At 35.7% G+C, this 19,298-nt stretch overlaps 1 protein-coding gene and 1 long non-coding RNA gene across 2 annotated transcripts; one reads left to right on the plus strand and one right to left on the minus strand.

The window, feature by feature from the left end:
* Positions 1 to 6,424: 6,424 nt before the first annotated feature.
* Positions 6,425 to 7,685, plus strand: LOC131943043 (chymotrypsinogen A-like). The gene has a single exon (XM_059303050.1). It carries the CDS (start codon positions 6,463 to 6,465, stop codon positions 7,297 to 7,299), a length of 837 nt encoding a protein of 278 aa, XP_059159033.1. The 5' UTR covers positions 6,425 to 6,462; the 3' UTR covers positions 7,300 to 7,685.
* Positions 7,686 to 16,292: 8,607 nt separating this feature from the next.
* Positions 16,293 to 19,298, minus strand: LOC131943040 (uncharacterized). The gene is made up of 3 exons (XR_009386834.1): positions 19,074 to 19,298; positions 17,716 to 17,877; positions 16,293 to 17,585 (listed from the first exon to the last, which is right to left on the minus strand). It is a non-coding gene; the product is annotated as an uncharacterized LOC131943040 (long non-coding RNA).

The raw sequence follows: 19,298 nt of genomic DNA on the forward strand, positions 1-19,298 counted from the left end.
TGTGTGTGTGTGTGTGTGTGTGTGTGTGTGTGTGTGTGTGTGTGTGACTGCATATATGTGTCTCGCTTTATTTAAAAAGTGTTATATAAGTAGTTCGCGTTTTAAAATTTTGTTAATAAAAACACTTTTGTGTTTTATGTCTTAGTTCTTTAAACAATGTGGAAAAAGGGAAAAGTAAAATATTATTTACGTATTAATTTTATTCTTTTTCGTCGTTAAGTTTCGTTCTTTCTCTCTTAAAAATGGATTTTATATATTTTGATAATTTCAAATTACACATTTCAACTTACACATTTCAACTTACACATATCAACGTACACATGCCAACTTACACATTTCAACTTACACATGTCAACTTACATATTCCAACTTACACATTTATATTCAACATTCTTTGAACTGGTTAAAAGAATTCGTCATTATTAAGTAAATTTAAGATCGACAATTGGTAAATTGTATGCTCGTCTTTTTTACTGCTTTAACAAGTTTATTATATATATATATATATATATATATATATATATATATATATATATATATATATATATATATATATATATATATAATGATTCTCATTAAAGCCACCTGATTTTGTCGAACTCCAAGAGAATTAGCAATGAAAACATACACATTATTTCATAAAGAATACTAACTTCCATTAATGTTTAACTGAGTAAAATATAAAACAGGGAATTAAACAAGAGTTAACACGCTCAAATTGAATGCAAATTACTTTGTAATGATTGAATACTGTATATATTTACTAAATGTTATAAATATAACATCATTTGGGAATTTCATTTTAGTTTATAAGATTTGTAAAACATTTCTTCACTGAAATAAAATTTAAAAGAGTTTTTAAATACAGAAAATTTGAGTGAGTGAGTGAGTGAGTGAGTGAGTGAGTGAGTGAGTGAGTGAGTGAGTGAGTGAGTGAGTGAGTGAGTGAGTGAGTGAGTGAGTGAGTGAGTGAGTGAGTGAGTGAGTGAGTGAGTGAGTGAGTGAGTGAGTGAGTGAGTGAGTGAGTGAGTGAGTGAGTGAGTGAGTGAGTGAGTGAGTGAGTGAGTGAGTGAGTGAGTGAGTGAGTGAGTGAGTGAGTGAGTGAGTGAGTGAGTGAGTGAGTGAGTGAGTGAGTGAGTGAGTGAGTGAGTGAGTGAGTGAGTGAGTGAGTGAGTGAGTGAGTGAGTGAGTGAGTGAGTGAGTGAGTGAGTGAGTGAGTGAGTGAGTGAGTGAGTGAGTGAGTGAGTGAGTGAGTGAGTGAGTGAGTGAGTGAGTGAGTGAGTGAGTGAGTGAGTGAGTGAGTGAGTGAGTGAGTGAGTGAGTGAGTGAGTGAGTGAGTGAGTGAGTGAGTGAGTGAGTGAGTGAGTGAGTGAGTGAGTGAGTGAGTGAGTGAGTGAGTGAGTGAGTGAGTGAGTGAGTGAGTGAGTGAGTGAGTGAGTGAGTGAGTGAGTGAGTGAGTGAGTGAGTGAGTGAGTGAGTGAGTGAGTGAATGAGTGAATGAGTGAATGAGTGAATGAGTGAGTGAGTGAGTGAGTGAGTGAGTGAGTGAATGAGTGAATGAGTGAATGAGTGAATGAGTGAATGAGTGAATGAGTGAATGAGTGAATGAGTGAATGAGTGAATGAGTGAATGAGTGAATGAGTGAATGAGTGAATGAGTGAATGAGTGAATGAGTGAATGAGTGAATGAGTGAATGAGTGAATGAGTGAATGAGTGAATGAGTGAATGAGTGAATGAGTGAATGAGTGAATGAGTGAATGAGTGAATGAGTGAATGAGTGAATGAGTGAATGAGTGAATGAGTGAATGAGTGAATGAGTGAATGAGTGAATGAGTGAATGAGTGAATGAGTGAATGAGTGAATGAGTGAATGAGTGAATGAGTGAATGAGTGAATGAGTGAATGAGTGAATGAGTGAATGCAAAGGAAAACAAAGCAAAGCAAAGCAAAGCAAGGCAAGGCAAGGCAAGGTAAGGCATGGCGAGGCATGGCGAGGCATGGCGAGGCGAGGCGAGGCGAGGCGAGGCGAGGCGAAGCGAAGCGAAGCGAAGCGAAGCGAAGCGAAGCGAAGCGAAGCGAAGCAAAGCAAAGCAAAGCAAAGCAAAGCAAAGCAAAGCAAAGCAAAGCAAAGATATATATATATATATGTATGTATATATATATATATATATATATATATATATATATATATATATATATATATATATATATATATATATATATACATACACATATATTGACTGCAAGAAATATATAATTAGTTAAGAGTTACATTTTCAAAATTTCAAAATCTAAATTATCGTTTATTCACGTGTATTGGCACAATATTTAAACTTCTCACTGTTCACATGAATCTCATCAATGGACACCAGCGAGTTGACGAGATTCGTTCCATAATGTTGTTGAAATGGAATAAAAACGTGCTTTTTAAATTTAAAACGTAAAAAAAATTTAAAAAAAAACAACTTAAGCCTAAAATTAATTTAGAAATTTTATATTTTTAGAATAAATGCTATAAAAGTTGCAAATCCAGAGGACTTGAAAATAATTTGTTGAGTTTAAGGCTAAATTTCTATTTATTTTCATCAAGCCTAAGTTATAACCGGATGTTTCACTTTCGTAAGACAAATGTTGATTGGCTGTAAAGTAACTTAGTGATCGATAACTACTTGTTTACAAAACTTTGCAGGCCGTCTTTAGTCGGTCGTCAGTCTAGATCGAAACGCAAGACCAAAAATTCTACTTGACCAATACGGTTCACAGTTGGCACGTAGGTCAAGACATGAAGACAATGCAATCTGAACTTAAATTTGACTTAATTGGATGCCTAATTATTTTTTTATGAGTTAATTAAAATTTGGACTGAATTAGTCCAACCACACCACACGCGTCATCACGTTCAATAGCTGCGCCATCACGTTCAATAGGCGCGCAATGGGTTTTAGTCATACAAATCTATTGTAAATAAAACATGTAAAGTACTAAAAAAAATTTCATAAAAAACATTTTAAAAAAAAACTATTTAATAGCTTTTCTTTATAGCTATTTAAATAGTAGTCTATAATTTATTTTCTACTTTTTAGTGCATTAGTACATAAAAGCTTGTTATTATTACGTTTTTATGAATATCTTTTTACTATCCGAACATTCTTGCCTTGTTTGCAGTAGATTGCTAAAACTTTATAAGGTTGTATACAATTCGTTTTATTTTTTTTTATCATACTCTGAATGAGCACATACAAACTAACCCTCTATAAGTGAAACCTAGCTCCTGTTTACTTAAGAACACTTTCAAAAACACATTTTAAGGGGAATTACCATTAAATGACGCACCGAAACGTCAATTTACAACTTTGGCTTAGCTGGTCTCCAAATATTTCACGATTTATGTACATTTCTGATGTAAAATGTTTAAACATTTACTAAATCTTAATTTAGTTAAATCATTTTTAGAATAATAAGGTAATTAAAATACAAATGCAGTGTAAGTGCTAGGATTTTTCATGCTAGTGTCCTATGATCATGACTAAGACTAGGTAAAATTATTACTTTTTATTATAAAACTGGAAAGTAAACAATTGCACAAATACGTTTTAATAACAAGATTTTATGTAATGATGCACTAAAATGGCGAAAAAATTATTTTCTTTAAATATATTACAATACACTACTATTTGAATAAATATAAAGAAAAGAAGAGGGGATTACTGTATTATCTATCGGTTACCCTTACTAATATTTATGAAGAGAACAACACTTTACTAAACTTTACTTTATAGTCGTTTAAATAATAGTGTATTATTGAAAATTTAAAAAAAAAAATCATTTATTGTCTTCTTTTTAGTGCATTAATTCATATACATTATTATTATAATTAAAATATTTTTTTTTATAAAATTCTTTTCAGAACTTTAAAAGTTTTAATTCAATCGAGTTGTATGACAAAAAATATTGCGCACCAAATGAAAATTATAATACTACCACCCTGACCACATAATACACATAAATGGTTAACTGCATCAGAACCTTTCATTTTGAGATTATCTATCGACTTATTCACAGCTTCATCCACAAAATGAAATATTAGTAGGCCAACCTACTAATTGCAGACAATTTTAATAATGGCGTTATGCCTAGTTTTTTTTAAAATTATTTTTACTAAACGGATTTTAAAACAATTTCAGTTGTCACCGAAACCCGAAAAAAAAATCCGCCATTTTTAATTCATCGGCATTTAAAAAAAAATCAAAAACTAAGTTTTTTTTTAAATTTTTGCACATACAAAAATCAAATTTACACTGCTTATAATTAGTTATATATTTAAACTTTTGTCCCAACAACTTTTTGATAAGTCTACTAGTCTGAATTATACATAGTCCGAAAGAAAACCCACTATACTAAATATGTGAAAATTTGAAACATTTGCATATTTTTTTTTACTGTAAACTGTTTTTTTTAATAAAGGCTATCAAAATCCGCTAGGGACAACATTTTATTATTAAATTAAGAATAATGTTTTCAACCCTTTTTTGCTGTTTAATACTTACTTTCATTTGCTAAACAGGGTAATAGTATTCAAATGGCTTTAAATCTTATAATGTAAAAAATAGAAAAAAAAAACTTGTAATATCCCCTTAAATTAAAATAAACCGGGAGTGATCTTCCCTAAACTTTCTCAAATGTTCTTATATAAAGCAATGGGGGACGAAGCTTTATTTTTGAGATTTATCCATCGACTTATTTACAGCTTCATCCACAAAACGATCCATATTCTTAAGTTAGAAGAAACTTATCATAATTTACTGTGATCAGTCCCTTTTTCTCTGATGTCTTTTTCACCAGCAAGGGAATCATATCATTCTGAACAACGACAAATTCGGTCAAGAATTTTTTAGTGCTTGTTGGGAAAATATGTATGTTCTCTATATACCTCACTGGGATGACATTCACTGTCGCACTCGAGTCGACTTGTCACACAACATTATTTCGCCTAATGATCATCGCTGCTTTAATCATCTTTTGTCTCGTATCACTGACAGCCAACAAACACTCTTCTGATAGCAAACACCAACAATCTTTACTTACGTCATTCCGCACTTCACAGCGAAATGATTCAGTTTGGCACAATTCTTACATCTTTTCCCCGATGTGGGACATAGTTCTTTAATAAATTTGTGCTTTTTACACAGTTTCTACAAGAGGGTATCAAGTGCTTATTGTTTCCTTTATATGACACTGCAAAAACTTTTTTTACTTCCAATTTTCTATTTTCCGCTTCATTCAAAATTTGCAACTGTTTGTTCGTTTCTTCTGCTATCTTACATAAATCTAAGCAAGATTTCAATGTTAATTGTGCTTGTCCCAGCAATATTATTGTCCTTGTCCTTGGTCCCCAACACTACTCTGTCTCGCAACAATGTTTCTTCCATACGTTTACAGAAATTACAAGTCTTGACCTTTTTTTTCAAATCTCTTACATAGGCCTACTCCTATACCGTTTAATTCACCTCCTGATTTCTTCTGTTCTTTCTTCTTCTTCTTCGTTCTTAATTTTACTATTGGAAGGGATACCCTCCAACACAATTAAGTATATGTGTCAACTGGTTATGCGCCATTGAGGCCATTGACTCCGATTTCAGCCTGCTTTTCTTTTTGGATTTGCTTCCATAGCCATTGTCCAACCAAGAACAAACTACAAGGCAGCATTTCTTTGATTTTTGAGTTGACTCTCCTTGAAGAGTGGCTGTCCCCAGCTAACGAGCCTCATCTGCCCAAGAGTTCGAACTCGAGAAATTTCGGTTAAGCAGCCAATAGCTTTACCGACTCGAGCACGCCCACCTTGAAATGTTATTACATTAGACAGCATAGACATGAATTGTCTCTGAGTCTGTCTGCAGGTACCTAGCTCACAGGTACACATCAGCTACACAGTAAACACTCAAGGGACATAACCATAAGATACAAAATACAAGGGACGTAATAAATCACCAACAAGACAACGAAAATTATTAACAATAATCATTTTTGTTCCATCAAATAGCTTTGACATTGAATAGTTTGAAACTTTTTAGCCATCCGTCAGTCCATCAATTCACACATGCATACGTCCAACCCTCTATATGTCTATCCGTCCATCCATCAATTGATCCATCTATCTATCTGTCAATACATTCATCCATTCCATTCGTATCATTCATCCGTCAATATCGTCCATCCATCAAACTATTTGTCAATGTCTTCATCCATCCGTTTATTAATGCTTTTCATATAGTATTTTAATCATATTTGATAATTTGTTTATTTTTTAAAGCTATTTTATTTTATGGAGCTAACACATTCCAGAAAAGTTAACATCCATTTAAACAATAATACCATGTTTATCTTGTTTCTGACTATTTATTTATTTGTTTTGTTTACAGGTAACTAAATTCCGGACGTTATACGAACAGTTGCAGATCATACCATGTGCTTGGACAAAGTAATTAAACTTCCTTTACTGGTCTATAAACTCCTTTACTTCTGGCAGTTTCATGTAGATGCGCCATTGGTGTCAGACATGCTCAATCAAAAAGACTGTGGTGTTTCCAACTACAATATTTCTGACCTTATTATCAATGGTGTTGATGCACCCAGACACGCTTGGCCTTGGCAGGTTCTTGTTCTAACAGATGAGAATATGTGTGGTGGTTCTATTATTAACCGAGAATGGATCTTGACTGCGGCACACTGCATAACATCGTTAGACACATATGTCCTTCTGGGCGAAGTTGATTTTAAACAATACAAGTCTCCTTATAGAAAAGTTGTATTAAAGGTACAACATCCACATTACAGCACATATCCCATAACAAACGATCTTGCACTTTTAAAACTTTCAACGCCGATTGACTACTCAGAATCGATTTGGCCGATTTGCTTACCAGAGGGAAACATTTGGGATGCGTCCCCTTGTTTTATCACGGGCTATGGTCTAATAACAAGAAACACAAGTTCCCCCATTTTGCCAGACAGACTGATGCAACTCCGGGTGGGTATCATGGATCAACGTTTATGCAAAATTATGAGTACTATAGTAATGCCACCACACCACGTTTCCTATATTTGTCTTGATACGCCAGAGAAGTCTGAAGCTTTTAAAGGAGATTCTGGTGGACCACTGAGCTGCTACAAAAACGGAAGATTTTATCTTCTGGGCGTTGCTAGTTTCGTAGGAGATGACGATATAGCATACTTGTTTCCAAGCGTTTATGCTTCTGTTTCACATTACATGGATTGGATAAAACTTTACGTGGACATTTAAGATGCTAATAAGCTTTCGGAGAATTGCGTTTTGCCGCTATTTCAATAGCATTTGAATTGAATTTCGTTTTAAAAAATGATGCTTCGATACTTTCAAACTATCGTGTAAAGGCATTGTAAGAACAAGTTATACAAAACTTGTAAACTTTTATAAGCAGGATATTTCAAAAACATTTTGAAAGTTATAACTTTTGTTTAAAAAAAGGGATTAAGGTAATTTAATTCAATGCACTTAGAAAAATTAAATGAACATTATTGTCGTATACGAAATACAGATGAAGTATTGTAATCGTGCCAAAAATCAAAATTAAGATTTTTTTTAGAAATCTCGGCGTTTTACACATACCTGAGTCGAAAAAAACCAACTTATTTTTGCCATAGTGTACGTATGTGTGTGTGTGTGTGTGTGTGTGTGTGTGTCAGTAAGTATGTGTGTCACGCTTTATTTTTAAATTGTGTTATATTATAAGTAGTACTCATTGTAAAACTTTGTTAATAAAAACGCTTTTGTGTTTTATGATTTAGTTCTACACCTACACCTACACCTACACCTACACCTACACCTACACCTACACCTACACCTACACCTACACCTACACCTACACCTACACCTACACCTACACCTACACCTACACCTACACCTACACCTACACCTACACCTACACCTACACCTACACCTACACCTACACCTACACCTACACCTACACCTACACCTACACCTACACCTACACCTACACCTACACCTGCACCTACACCTAATCCTACACCTACACCTACACCTACACCTACACCTACACCTACACCTACACCTACACCTACACCTACACATACACATACACATACACATACACATACACATACACATACACATACACATACACATACACATACACATACACATACACATACACATACACATACACATACACATACACATACACATACACATACACATACACATACACATACACATACACATACACATACACATACACCTACACCAACACCAACACCTATACTTACACCTAAACCTACAATGTGGGAAAAAGGGATCAGTAAAATATTACTGAAGTATTAATTACATTTCTTTTTAGTTGATGAATTACGTTCTTTTAAAAAAATGGATTTATATATTTTAATAATAAATGAAGGAATTACTTCGTTTTTTAAATTGTTTTTACAAGCTTTTGTTCAACTTGCTTCCTCTGGTTTACGTTCTGTCTTGATTAAAACGGGCGAGTGAAATTTTGAGCAGTTTTAAACCAATCAATTTCTATGCAATTTGGTAAAACTCGATGATAACGCAATATGACATAGAATTTGACTTAATTTGATGACTAATTAGTTAAAATATTCTGAAATTAGTAGGCTGTTCTCTACTAATCCGCACTATTATTACTGCTTTACCACGGTAACTTGGTACGCAATGGTTTTAATTTCGACCAATAATTAAATTAAAGAAAAAACTGCACAAAAAAGTTTAATAACAAGCTTTTATGCAGCAAAGCACTGAAAAGGAAAAATAATGATTTTCTTTAAATATATAATACACTGCTATTTAAATAGTTATTGTGAAGTGCCTAGATGTTCATAACGAAAGCTTGTAGGCACGGAGAGATTGGGTGTGAGAGTGGCCTCCCCTTAGAAGTGTGTGAACTGTAGTGTGTAACCAGTGTGTGGTGTATCGTCAACTTAGGGTAGCATGTAGTCAGTAGTTTTCGTTTCAATGTTCACTGTTTCTCTGTTATAGTTTGAAGATTATATTTGACTGTTATAAATGAACTGTGGATTGTGTTTTTAATTTGTGTTGTGCCTGGTTCCAACATGAAATGGAAACCGGACCGTAACAAGTGAGGGCTTAAGTCCGGGATTTGAACACAACAAGATTCGAGTTTTTACCCCTAGACAAAAAGGAAAATATCTAGTATCAACGGCAGTGTCACAGCCGACTGGAAAAAATCCAGTATTAACGGCAGCGTTACAGCCGACTAGAAAATGTCTCGTTCGTATCAACGGCAGCGTTACAGCCGACTAGAAAACATCTAGTATTAACGACAGCGTTACAGCCGACTAGAAAATATCTAGTATCAACAGCAGCGTTACAGCCGACTAGAAAATATCTAGTATTAACGGCAGCGTTACAGCCGACTAGAAAATTTCTAGTATTAACGGCAGCGTTACAGCCGACTAGAAAATATCTAGTATCAACGGCAGCGTCACAACTGACTAGAAAATATCTAGTATTAACGGCAGCGTTACAGCCGACTAGAAAATATTTAGTATCAACGGCAGCGTCACAACTGACTAGAAAACATCTAGTATTAACGGCAGCGTTACAGCCGACTAGAAAATATCTAGTATCAACAGCAGCGTTACAGCCGACTAGAAAACATTTAGTATTAACGGCAGCGTTACAGCCGACTAGAAAATTTCTAGTATTAACGGCAGCGTTACAGCCGACTAGAAAATATCTAGTATCAACGGCAGCGTCACAACTGACTAGAAAATATCTAGTATTAACGGCAGCGTTACAGCCGACTAGAAAATATCTAGTATCAACGGCAGCGTCACAACTGACTAGAAAACATCTAGTATTAACGGCAGCGTTACAGCCGACTAGAAAATATCTAGTATCAACAGCAGCGTTACAGCCGACTAGAAAACATTTAGTATTAACGGCAGCGTTACAGCCGACTAGAAAATTTCTAGTATTAACGGCAGCGTTACAGCCGACTAGAAAATATCTAGTATCAACGGCAGCGTCACAACTGACTAGAAAATATCTAGTATTAACGGCAGCGTTACAGCCGACTAGAAAATATCTAGTATTAACGGCAGCGTTACAGCCGACTAGAAAATTTCTAGTATTAACGGCAGCGTTACAGCCGACTAGAAAATATCTAGTATCAACGGCAGCGTCACAACTGACTAGAAAATATCTAGTATCAACGGCAGCGTCACAACTGACTAGAAAATATCTAGTATCAACGGCAGCGTCACAGCCGACTAGAAAATTTCTAGTATTAACGGCATCGTTACAGCCGACTAGAGAATATCTAGTATTAACGGCAGCAGTCACAGCCGACTGGAAAAGACTTAGCATCAACAGCCACAAAACTTTTGAACAGTGCTGCAGACATCATGGCCATAAATAATGAAATTAAAAATACAGTGATAAAGCTAGGAGAGAAGTTGAGGGAACTTGCTAGCTACAAAGTGGACTACATTAGCATAGCAAGTAAGATATCAAATTTTAGAGCTACAATATTAGCATCTCAGTCCTTGATCACATCAGAAGCAAATCATTGCTCCGCCACTAACATGAAAGCTCTAGCTACTGTCCCACTTGCAGAAGACCTAGTCAACCAGACACACAATTTCTAGGCAACAAGTCAGCAGAGTGGAGAACTAGGTCAAGGGCAGCTGAGCAGAAGGTAACTTTAATCCAGAATCAAGTTAATAGTCTTTTCAAAGATACTAATGATACTTTAATCATAGTTAAAGTCTGTGATGTCAAGATAGCAGGATCGAAACAAAAATGTTGTGACTCCAGAGCCAGAGCTGAGCAGAAAAGCCAGAGCCAACATCAGTGCCAGAGCCAGTGCCAGAGCCAGAGCCAGAGCCAGAGCCAGAGCCAGAGCCAAAGCAAGAGCCAGAGCCCGTGCCAGAGCCAGAGCCAGAGCCAAAGCCAGAACCAGAGCCAGAGCCAAAACCAGAGCCAGAGCCAAAACCAGAGCCAGAGCCAAAACCAGAGCCAGAGCCAAAGCCAGAGCCAGAGTCAAAGACAGAGCCAAAGCCAGAGCCAGAGCAAAAGCCAGAGCCAGAGCCAAAGCCAGAACCAGAGCCAGAGCCAAAACCAGAGCCAGAGTCAAAGCCAGAGCCCGAGCCAAAACCAGAGCCAAAGTCAGAGCCAAAGCCAGAGCCAGAGCCAAAGCGAGAGCCAGAACGAGATCCAGATCGAGATCCAGAGCCAGAATACTGTACCAAAATTAGATTGGTGTACGAACTGGTTATATATGAATAGCTTCTAGGTTTCATTCTGTCATCATTGACTAGATTTATTTCAACGTCTCTCACTTCATAAAACAAAGGGAAAGCAAACAGTGTTCTGATGTCTTGTGATTAAATTCAAATGCTTTATTGATGACAAATGATTTAAAAAAAAAATAAAACCCTGTTGATTTATAGACTAGGTGTATAAAGCTATAAGTAATTAATACATGCTTATGTCCAACGTTTTATTGTAGAGATATAACTTTTGTCTTCCATCGATTATTTATACTGAAATTTAAAGCATGTACAGAGTTTCTTCCAGGCATCTCTTCGGGGGGGCTAAGCCCCCACCGAAAAAAAATTACCGCCCCCCCCCCCCCCCCCGAACGAAATGAAATTTATATAATTTGTATAGAAAATATATACTTTTAACAGTGTCCGCCCCCCCCCCCCCCCCCCGAAAATTTCAAGTGCCCCCCCCCCCCCCGGAGAAAAAAGTCTGGAAGAAACACTGAGCATGTAAAAGTTCAGATAAATATTGTATTAAAATTTTTACTGTACATGTTAAGTAGTTGTGCAAGATAGACCTTAGAAAAGCTGTTTAATTTAAATGAAAATAAGAAACCTCTTTTTTTTAGGGGGGAGGTGTGACGTGCCTAGATGTTCATAACGAAAGCGTATAGGCACGGAGAGATTGGGTGTGAGAGTGGCCTCGCCTTAGAAAAGTGTGAACTGTAGTGTGTAACCAGTGTGTGGTGTATCATCAACTTAGGGTAGCATGTAGTCAGTAGTTTTCGTTTCAATGTTCACTGTTTCTCTGTTATAGTTGGAAGGTTATATTTGACTGTTATAAATGAACTGTGTATTGTGTTTTTAATTTGTGTTGTGCCTGGTTTGAACATGAAATGGAAACCGGACCGTAACAGTTATACTTAAAAGCTTGTGTCTTCTTAAATATAAGTAAAATATCCAATAGATAATTTAGTGACACCTACAACTACACTTACACCTACGCCTACGCCCTACGCCCTACACCTACACCTACACCTACACCTACACCTACACCTACACCTACACCTTCACCTACACCTACACCTACACCTACACCTACACCTACACCTACACCTACACCTACACCTACACCTACACCTACACTTACACCTACACCTACACCTACACCTACACCTACACCTACACCTACACCTACACCTACACCTACACCTACACCTACACTTACACCTACACCTACACCTACATCTACACCTACACCTACACCTACACCTACACCTAAATCTACACCTACACCTACACCTACATCTACACCTTACGTCTACGCCTACGCCTACACCTACACCTACGCCTACACCTACACCTGTGCCTACACCATCACCATACGCATACGAATACCTGTACCCATACGCATACGCGTGTACACGTACACGTACACGCACACGTACACGTACTAATCTATATATATAAAGCAAAGTGGTCGGGTGCCCGATAGGGCACTTCCCGGCGCCGCAGGCGCGTCAAATTTGGCACGATGGTGCCTTGGGGCGATAGAACACGAGGGCCGGTGACGGTTGGCCGAAAAGTCTACGGAGAGGGGGTCAAAACTGACCTCGACTGACCGGCGCCTTATATGGGCTATATTATGAAAAAAAATTTCCTCCGACGACCCCCCTTGATATTTTGTGAGGTGGTAGAAGAACACCTAGGGGTGTCACAAAAAACTCGGCATATCTGGGAAAACTTCGTAAAGCGGTCAAAACTGACCAGTTGTATTTCCCTATATAATCTTTGTATTTTATGGGTAAAACAGAGGGTCATTTCAACGCAGACTTTAGGGTACTTAAGCTCAGTATATCTGGCTAATTTTTTTGCATGCTCCTAGGTCAATGGCTTGACATTTAGGGAAAACTGTCGGTTACACTTAAAGCCCTCGACGAGGGCTAAAAAGTGGCCGCGAGTGAAATTCTCTTTATATGAGCTCTATTACGAAAAAAAATTTCCTCCGACGACCCCCCTTGATATTTTGTGAGGTGGTAGAAGAACACCTAGGGGTGTCACAAAAAACTCGGCATATCTGGGAAAACTTCGTAAAGCGGTCAAAACTGACCAGTTGTATTTCCCTATATAATCTTTGTATTTTATGGGTAAAACAGAGGGTCATTTCAACGCAGACTTTAGGGTACTTAAGCTCAGTATATCTGGCTAATTTTTTGCATGCTCCTAGGTCCATGGCTTGACATTTAGGGAAAACTGTCGGTTACACTCAAAACCCTCGACGAGGGCTAAAAAGTGACCGCGAGTGAAATTCTCTTTATATGAGCTCTATTACGAAAAAAAAATTCCTCCTACGACCCCCCTTGATATTTTGTGAGGTGGTAGAAGAACACCTAGGGGTGTCACAAAAAACTCGGCATATCTGGGAAAACTTCGTAAAGCGGTCAAAACTGACCAGTTGTATTTCCCTATATAATCTTTGTATTTTATGGGAAAAACAGAGGGTCATTTCAACTCAGACTTTAGGGTACTTAAGCTCAGTATATCTGGCTAATTTTTTGCATGCTCCTAGGTCAATGGCTTGACATTTAGGGAAAACTGTCGGTTACACTCAAAGCCCTCGACGAGGGCTAAAAAGTGACCGCGAGTGAAATTCTCTTTATATGAGCTCTATTACGATAAAAAATTTCCTCCGACGACCCCCCTTGATATTTTGTAAGGTGGTAGAAGAACACCTAGGGGTGTCACAAAAAACTCGGCATATCTGGGAAAACTTCGTAAAGCGGTCAAAACTGACCAGTTGTATTTCCCTATATAATCTTTGTATTTTATGGGAAAAACAGAGGGTCATTTCAACGCAGACTTTAGGGTACTTAAACTCAGTATATCTGGCTAATTTTTTGCATGCTCCTAGGTCTATGGCTTGACATTTAGGGAAAACTGTTGGTTACAATCAAAGCCCTCGACGAGGGCTAAAAAGTGACCGCGAGTGAAATTCTCTTTATATGAGCTCTATTACGATAAAAAATTTCCTCCGACGACCCCCCTTGATATTTTGTGAGGTGGTAGAAGAACACCTAGGGGTGTCACAAAAAACTCGGCATATCTGGGAAGCTTCGTAAAGCGGTCAAAACTGACCAGTTGTATTTCCCTATATAATCTTTGTATTTTATGGGAAAAACAGAGGGTCATTTCAACGCAGACTTTAGGGTACTTAAGCTCAGTATATCTGGCTAATTTTTTGCATGCTCCTAGGTCAATGGCTTGACATTTAGGGAAAACTGTCGGTTACACTCAAAGCCCTCGAAGAGGGCTAAAAAGTGGCCGCGAGTGAAATTCTCTTTATATGAGCTCTATTACGAAAAAAAATTTCCTCCGACGACCCCCCTTGATATTTTGTGAGGTGGTAGAAGAACACCTAGGGGTGTCACAAAAAACTCGGCATATCTGGGAAAACTTCGTAAAGCGGTCAAAACTGACCAGTCGTATTTCCCTATATAATCTTTGTATTTTATGGGAAAAACAGAAAATTTCCAACACAAGTTTTAGGTTACTTAACCTCTGTACATCAAGCTAATGTTTTGCATACACTTCTATAGTTGACTAGGCCGTATGGAAAAACTGTTGGTCAGACTCAAAGCCCTCGAGCAGGGCTAAAAGATGACCGCGAGTGAAATTCTCCTTATATGAGATATATATAAATTAATTGACAAACGATCCCCTTAATATTATTTGAGGTCGTAGACCGACCCTGGAGGGTAACAAAAAACGTTATTCACGTCGGAAAAATCCATTGTAGTCGTTGAATATGTTCATATATCAATTTTTTAATATAAGCATAGTAACTGTTTTAAAAAAAAGTAAACAAAAAAATACGTCATTCGGTCCATTTTCAAGGGAGGTAACCTTTTTAATAATTATTTTTCAAATAATTGTATACTATTTTAAACAGAAACAGAAAACGACAAAGTATAACATTTGTTTACAAAAAAAATAAGTTGCTAATTAAGCTACGTATCATAATTAAATAAACAATTAATTTTTAAAGTCAATGTAATATAAATTATGCGATATACTTTTAATGGAACCTCTGTATTTCTAATACCATGTTAGTTATAAATTGCGTACTTTCTAATTTTTGCTTTGAAAGCGATTGTCAAACAACATACAACATCTATATTAGGCTGTTGCTCGTAATTTTTAAACTCCACTAATTTCGAGTAAAATTATATCACAAACAAACAGGATTTTTTTCCCTACACATTGATACCAATTTTGTGTCTCTAGCTTAATTAGGAGCTAAGATATGGCCTTTTAAAAATTTGTGGGCGTGGCTTAAACAGCTTAGACCTTCGTCATTCAAGTCTATGTTACGCAAGAAAAAAAGTTGGCACCGATGGTTTTTTCATTGCATCATCACGGATTCGCATTTTTCGAAAAATTAAAAAATTATAATTTTATTGCATCATCCGGGATTCGCATTTTTTTAAAACTAAAAAATTATAATCAAACTTAAAGCCTACGTTATACTGGACTGGATATGATTGACTGAGTAATTTAATTCCATTCATGATTCATATATTATTATTATATAATATTATTGACTTATTACTCCGTGTAAAAAAATTAATGTAGGTTTAAAATAAACTAGATCTAGTTATTGTAAATCGATTTATTAATATTTAATACTGTTACTACTATTATATAATAGAAATGCATAAGCACATATTACTTCACAAGTTCTTTAATGTAACTGTAATGAACGATATTACTTGGGTAGATGAAGTAGAGTAGACCTACACACACATCACATGGAAAATGGAAGTAGCAACTGGTTGCCTTTACGATACCTTCTCAACCCCCCCCCCCCCCCCCCCTTGATATTCAGTGTCTATATCAGGAGGCCATAATAAAATTATAGAGTATTAGAACACAAGAAAAAGAAAACAGCTGTCAAAGTGTGTACCAGTGTTTATTACTACTGAATTATGCATACTGACATTTCAATGTTTGCTAAAAGAAATATAAATTATTAAAATACAGTAATCAGATTACCACATGAATTTTAATTTTGTCTAATAAAATAGAAACATTTAGGAGAATGGCAAAGTAAAAAAAAAGATTTTTTGCAATAATTTAAAAATATGTTTATAAGAGCAAAGAAATAAATTACATAGTGACAACCTAAATTTAGCCCTTGTATAATCTACGATCAACACAGTACTGTAAAACAGTTACATAATCAAGAAATTAGCCTCTTCTCATTACGATCCCTCTTAAGAAGAAAAGTAGTATTAATTATCAAGGAATAAACATTAAAATATTGGTTTAAAGTATAATTACTAGTAGATCTAGATCTAACCCATTTATTGAATGTATGCTGGAAAAAAAATAGGTGACGAAAAATTTCTTGGATCACTTTAGTCGCTTTAGTGTTAAAACAATTTTCTAAAGTATCAATTATAATTAATCTTTAGATACAATGAGCACATCTAAGGAAAAGAAGAACATTGACTACTGATTCTAGGGTTATCTAGCTGATTTCAATTACCCTGAAAAATAAGTTAAGTAATTAATTAAAATGTATTTTTTTTTTACACTATGAACACTAAACTTAATTATAAACATTGTTAGTATTAGTTTTCAAAATAAGTTTACAATTCACAGCAATCATTTTTTCAGTAACAATTTACAAAAACACTAATGTTTAAAAAATAAAGTTCATTTTTATACTAAAAATGAAAGAAGTACTCTGAAATTCTGTTTAGCTATTATTCAGAAAGAAAAACAAGATTCCTATAAAGTCAACCACCAGTGATTCTGCCCGATGACTGAAATCCTCAGCATTATCCTCATCTTCTGCCCAGTAGCTTATGGTGTAAAGAGCTGACTTTTGTTTTGTTGCTGGCAGTCTTTTAATAGTCCTTCCACTGTATTGCGACACACCCTGATCACCTTGCTCCCACCAGCTGAACACCAATCAGATTTCCCATCAGATACCTCTCCAGCTGTCACACCAAGAAAGGCTCAGTAGAAGTCAACAACGCTTCCATGACTTTAAGAAACAGAGTACATTTGATCGCCACATTGCGTTCTTGTAAATGAGCTTTATCAAAGGACCAGAAATTAACTTCCCAATCAGCCTGAGTGCTTGCAGCGCTGCATGAGAACCCCAGGCTTCTTGAGATCTGCAAGCAGTTGAATGTAGATTTTAGTTATGTCCCAGCAGCCACATCATTCTCTTTAAGATGAGCCTTGAATAAAGCTGGATCTCCATGAAAACTGTACCTGAAAAGAGAAGGGCAAATGGAATTAGAATTTAGCAGACCATTTCACAAAATATATATCTAGCACAACATATTGCAAACTATATAAAATAAATATAAACATTAGAAATAAATTCAGTCTCCATACTTACTGAATGTACTTCCACCTGAGACATGGGTTGAACATAGAAAGGGCTGTACACAAGTTCCACCAACCTATTCCCAGTCACAAGCCTGTTCTCCTCAGCCGCTTTATCTCAGCCATCAAGTTTCTGATTACATTAGCAATCCTTCTTACACCTTGTTGGTCTTGCCTATAAGCAAATAAGATGTACAAAGAAAACAAATTGACCCAAGTCTAGAATTAAATTGATATTAATAAAATTATCAAGTAGGCCTACTAAAATTGTCCTTAATAGGCCTAATTTATTATGGATATATACATAGGCTTACATTAATTTAAATATATAGGCCTACTTGATGGAGAATTATACCTGCACTAGTCTAAATCTATTCTTAACCATTTAACAATGTCTCACTATTTTTATAAGATCTAGATCTAGACTAGATCTAGTACTTAGTACTTGTATGACCTAATCAAACATAATGATTAAATGATTGTGTTCATCTACTAAATGTACTGAATTAAAATAAATAGGCTAATTAATGAATTGATATAGGCCTAGTCCTACTTAATACTTAATGCAGAATTAGATGAACACTTATAGGCCTATAATTATATAATTAATTAACTTATCTAGATTCTAGATTATCTAGATCTAGGTCTAAATCTAGAATCTAGATCTATATCAAAATTAACTAGCACCTTTTATTTCTTACTAGAATCTAGATTAGTGTAGGCCCTATTAGCCTATAGATTAAATTAGATCTAGAATTAAACTAGATCTAGGCCTAAAGCTAGATTATTTTTTACTAGATCTAGAAATCTAGATATATTCTAAATCTAATCTGATCTAGATCTAGTAATCTGGATTCGTTTTTCTAAATCCAGAATCTATTAGGCTATCTATCTTATTAATAATATCATCTAGATCTAGATCTATTCTAGGCCTATTTACTACTATACTAGAGTCTAAATTTTCTATTTTCTAGAGTCTAGATCTAGAAATCTAGATTTAAGTCAACTTGTGTAAAAATCTTAAAATTAAATTAATGTAAAGTCTAGATCTAGACCTAATTGTCCTAATCAACCGTAATAATTTAGTAAATGTAATGTAGGCTAGGCCTACTTAAACTAAATTATTAATTATTAGTAGGCCTATAGTATACTAATAGTAATCAAGTAATGCGATATTTTAATAATGTAAGAATCACAGGAAATTTGGCGCGAAATTAAGGCTCTATCGCGGTGGGCCTTCCTAGGCTTGCGGACCATTGAAATCGTAATTTTAAAATATAGGTTAATTTTAGAAGACCCAATTATTAGTCTAGTCAACATTTGGGCATGTCAATGTAAATATTAAGTACCTTATTATTTATAGATTCTTACCTTATATTTCAGCACATTGCTCCTCTGTAAGATAATAAACGAGATCCAAAAATTAAAATAGGTTTTGAATCTAAATCCTCTTGAGGTTAAAACAAAGATGCGCACTGTGTCATGCGTAGATCAGGTGTGCTGTGGTTTCGCCTTAAGCGACATGGCCTTAATTACCAATGGGCAACCGGAAACATGGAATTTAGGTTCAAGGTACAGCCATGATTACCATGGCAA

Source organism: Physella acuta, unplaced genomic scaffold (assembly GCF_028476545.2).
Source record: "Physella acuta isolate Inbredline_101_S28 unplaced genomic scaffold, ASM2847654v3 ptg000438l, whole genome shotgun sequence".
Lineage (NCBI taxonomy): Eukaryota > Metazoa > Mollusca > Gastropoda > Physidae > Physella > Physella acuta.

Excerpts from the sequence above, each read along its gene's own strand:
- LOC131943043 (XM_059303050.1), top strand. The coding sequence starts at position 6,463 with ATGTGCTTGGACAAAGTAATTAAACTTCCTTTACTGGTCTATAAACTC.